This window comes from Cherax quadricarinatus, chromosome 84 (assembly GCF_038502225.1).
Source record: "Cherax quadricarinatus isolate ZL_2023a chromosome 84, ASM3850222v1, whole genome shotgun sequence".
NCBI classification, from domain to species: Eukaryota; Metazoa; Arthropoda; class Malacostraca; order Decapoda; family Parastacidae; genus Cherax; species Cherax quadricarinatus.
The window spans coordinates 11,969,738-11,974,459 of NC_091375.1; the positions used below are offsets into that span (position 1 = coordinate 11,969,738).

Sequence of the window (4,722 nt, forward strand, 5' to 3'; positions counted from 1 at the left end):
CTTAACGAAATTCTCTGTAAGAAGTGATACGTACTTCCCCCGTCCGTGATATGTATTTTCCTCGGCCATGATGATATGTACTTTCGCCGTCCGTGGTGGTATGTACCTCCTCCGTCTGTGGTCCCATGGACTTCCCTCGTCCGTGGTGGTATGGACTTCCCTCGTCCGTGGTGTTATGTACTCCCCTCGTCCGTGGTGGCACGGACTCCCCTCGTCCGTGGTGGCATGTACTTCCCTCGTCCGTGGTGGCATGTACTTCCCTCGTCCGTGGTGGCATGTACTTCCCTCGTCCGTGGTGGCACGGGCTTCCCTCGTCCGTGGTGGCATGTACTTCCCTCGTCCGTGGTGGTATGCACCTCCTCCGTCCGTGGTGGCATGGACTTCCCTCGTCCGTGGTGGCATGTACTTCCCTCGCCCGTGGTGTTATGTACTTCCCTCGTCCGTGGTGGCACGGACTTCTCTCGTCCGTGGTGGCATGTACTTCCCCTGTCCGTGGTGGCATGTACTTCCCTCGACTAAGGAATGAGAGGTAATCAGGTTCGATCCGAGGAAGCGGAGGGGGTACCTCCAATCCCTTGGATCAAGAGCCCTTCATCAGCTCGAAATTATGACATTATATTTATTACCTTATTTTTTTTATTTTTTTCTATGGCTGCCAATTTTTGTTATAATTTGATTAGATTTTGATTACATTTTCTGAAGAACAATTGGCTTGCATTTTAGACCTTTTTTTTTTTTAGAAATTCAACAAGATTTAATATAATATATATATATAATATATATATATATATATAATATATAATATATATATATATATATATATATATATATATATATATATATATATATATATATATATATATATATATATAACACTGCGACTAGCAAAGGATTCGAACCCGTGTTGTTTTAGCTTAACCTGGTGGTTAACGCTCTCGCTTCACACGGTGAGGGCCTGGGTTCGATTCCCAGCCAGAGTAGAAACATTGGACGTGTTTCTTTCCACCTGTTGTCTATGTTCCCCATCAGTAAAATGGGTACCTGGGTGTTAGTCGACTGGTGTGGGTCGCATCCTGGGACACTGACCTAAGGAGGCCTGGTCACAGACCGGGCCGCGGGGGCGTTGACCCCCGGAACTCTCTCCAGGTAATCTCCAGGTAATGGGGAGCGAAAATTCCATGATGCTCTGACCCACGGGACCATACAATCCTATAAGAGTTACGTACCCAGCAGAACTAGGTGTCTTACCGTGATCCGAGGACATACGATGGTGTGGGTGCTTCAGAGTTAATTTCATCCTGCTCCCCGTTTGGTGTACTAGCCTCCACAAGCAGTATATATAGTACTGTAACCACGAACAAGTGGTATTTAATCAATAACAACACTGCGACTAGCCGGGGATTCGAACCCGTGTTGTTTTAGCCCACCTCATGGTGGAGTTCAATTATTAGTAAAAAAAAAAAAACCGTATAACGGACTAACGCTCGGTAATGGTAATTATGGTGGATGGATGAGATTATTTAGCCACGACCGTAATAAATGACAATTCTGTAGCCAACGGTTATAGCCATTATTTCTGAATGAAATGATTCAGTGGAATCCCCCCCTTCCTTTTTCTCGAGTCATGTTATTTCCTTATTTGTTTATACTGGGAATATTTTATCTTAGAAATTATTCCAGAAAATAATACAGCGCCCTATTACTGAATATAATTAAATTTCCATGTACAGTTCTGGCGTAAAAATAAAATCACAATGAAGCAGAAATATGAATTTATAAAAAGAGTCAGTCTATGTTGGTTGTTCGAGAAAAAATATGACAAAGGATGACAGATTAGTCGAACTAAACAAAATTAGTTAATTAGAAGCACTTGCGGTGGACGATGCCGGGGCCGGACTCCTCGTACTCTTCCTTGGTGATCCACATGGACTGGAAGGTGGACAGTGAGGCCAGGATGGAACCACCGATCCAGACGGAGTACTTACGCTCGGGAGGAGCAATGATCTTGATCTTGATGGTGGAGGGAGCAAGGCAAGTGATTTCCTTCTGCATGCGGTCAGCAATACCAGGGTACATGGTGGTACCACCAGAAAGAACGTTGTTTGCGTAGAGGTCTTTTCTAATGTCGACATCACACTTCATTATTGAATGGTAAACAGTTTCATGAACGCCAGATGTTTCCATACCCAGGAAGGAAGGCTGGAAGAGAGCTTCAGGACAACGGAAACGCTCGTTACCAATGGTAATGACCTGACCATCGGGAAGCTCGTAAGACTTCTCAAGAGAGGTCGACGCAGCTGCTTGAGCCATCTCATTCTCGAAATCAAGAGCGACATAACAAAGCTTCTCCTTGATGTCACGGACAATCTCACGCTCAGCTGTGGTGGTGAAGGAGTAGCCACGCTCAGTCATGATCTTCATGAGGTAGTCACTCAAGTCTCGGCCAGCTAAATCGAGACGCATAATAGCGTGTGGAAGAGCATAACCTTCGTAGATGGGAACAGTGTGAGTAACACCATCACCAGAGTCCAGCACGATACCTGTGGTACGACCAGAGGCGTACAGGGACAACACGGCCTGGATGGCCACGTACATAGCTGGAGTAGTGAAGGTCTCGAACATGATCTGTGTCATCTTCTCACGGTTGGCCTTGGGGTTGAGGGGAGCCTCAGTGAGGAGGACAGGAGACTCCTCAGGGGCAACACGCAGCTCGTTGTAGAATGTATGATGCCAGATCTTCTCCATGTCGTCCCAGTTGGTAATGATACCGTGCTCGATGGGGTACTTGAGAGTCAGGATACCTCTCTTGCTCTGGGCCTCATCACCGACGTAGGCGTCCTTCTGACCCATACCGACCATCACACCCTGGTGACGAGGACGGCCGACGATGGAGGGAAAGACGGCGCGGGGAGCGTCGTCACCAGCGAAGCCGGCCTTGACCATGCCGGAGCCATTGTCGCACACCAGAGGTGTTGAATCGTCATCGCACATTCTGGATGACGATCAAAGCTGTAAAAATATTATAGTTTTTACATATGCTGGATTTTTTAAAGTCAAACGAGCACAACGTAACACAAAGAAAAATAACATTTATGTCTACTCTATCCGTCTTATGTAGCACATACGTCAGCTTTATTAACATAAACATTACGAAAGAAATAGTTCTGTTAAACAATTTAACATCAACAACAATAAAAAAAATAATAATAATGATAATAATAATAACAATTGAAAATAATAATAAGTCTTTTCATTGAGGATTAAAACTTTGACTTAATTCTGTCTTCAGATAATACGTACTTTAATAAATACTTTTTCATTGAGGACCATCATGGGATGTTTAGTATTGTAACACAGTATACCACACTGAGAGCCACCAGAGAATGTTTAGTATTGTAACACAGTATACCACACTGAGAGCCACCAGAGAATGTTTAGTATTGTAACACAGTATACCACACTGAGAGCCACCAGAGAATGTTTAGTATTGTAACACAGTATACCACACTGAGAGCCACCAGAGAATGTTTAGTATTGTAACACAGTATACCAAACTGAGAGCCACCAGAGAATGTTTAGTGATGTAACTATCACAGTAAATTACACTGTACCACACTAGGATATTAAATATCATAAGAACCACTGGATATAGTGCATCACCCACGGATGTATAACCAAGACTGAATATTACATGGGACCTCAGTAAGGTAACACCGGGAAATACCATTTAAATACCAACAACCTTGTTATCCCACTTTGAAGTTTGTCCACAGGGTAACTATATGGTAACGTAATTGGAGCTATGTACTTTCTGAAGGTTACTAAATGAAGGCCTAAGGTCTACTGAAAGTCACGTTACACTATACGTGTAGATGAGAAATTAGATATATGTGCAACACCTGCGTATCTTTTATTTGATGATGTATACCCAAGGAGTGGCTTTATCAGTTCAATACAGAGATATGTAAATACAGTAGGATATGAGGTAATCAGTCCCTCAGGGACTGAGTTCCTCATCTTCTACTTTTATTTTAGTTACTGGCTGGCGAAACGTCTTCAAGATACCCAAATTCTGCACATGTGTCTTGTGGGTAATGTATATTGTTGCTGTAATGATTCATGAAGTTGATTCGATTGGCGAATGTTGACACAACGATACGTTATATATGTGTTTGATAAGTTACGTAACAACGAGTCACAGTAATGTTTCTTCTGAAAAGGGGTAGGGGCAAAGCTTTTCAGTGTGGAGGGGATAAATAAGGCTTGTTTCGGAACTCTTGAGAGTTACAGCTCAGTCCGGGTTCTAGGTGAGCCCTGGTGCTGTTGTCAGCCCCGAGTTCTCGGTAATTTCTAGTCTCAATGTCCAACTCCGAGCTCACGGTAAGCTGTGCTTCTGTTGTCCAGCCGGTCATCCCCTCAACAGCTAGCACCGCTCTTCAGCTACTAACTTATCTAATAAACATACATATTAACAATAGGTGGAGTCTCTAGCACAGATTCTCGTAGTACAGGATCTCAGCTCCATAACCTTCTTAAAAAAAAGGTCGGTAGTGTTTCACTTTGCACCTCTAATACGGTTATGAAGCCGAACCCGTTGGTTTGGTTCGGTAGTCCTGGCTTCGTCAGCAGGTCCCGGCAGCGTCGCCCTCGGTGTGGCACTGGTGGCGAGCCATCACTGACAAGAGGGTTATTATATATAAGCGCCAAGAGGAAACCGGCCCA

At 44.0% G+C, this 4,722-nt stretch overlaps 1 protein-coding gene across 1 annotated transcript; it reads right to left on the bottom strand.

The window, feature by feature from the left end:
• Positions 1–1,757: 1,757 nt before the first annotated feature.
• On the bottom strand, positions 1,758–4,722 carry LOC128704373 (actin-3, muscle-specific-like). Its single transcript, XM_070103104.1, has 2 exons — positions 4,567–4,722; positions 1,758–3,009 (listed from the first exon to the last, which is right to left on the bottom strand). The coding sequence occupies exon 2, from the start codon at positions 2,989–2,991 to the stop codon at positions 1,861–1,863; it is 1,131 nt and encodes a 376-aa protein (XP_069959205.1). The 5' UTR covers positions 2,992–3,009; positions 4,567–4,722; the 3' UTR covers positions 1,758–1,860.

Coding starts and splice junctions, on each gene's coding strand:
- LOC128704373 (XM_070103104.1), bottom strand. CDS start 2,991: ATGTGCGATGACGATTCAACACCTCTGGTGTGCGACAATGGCTCCGGC.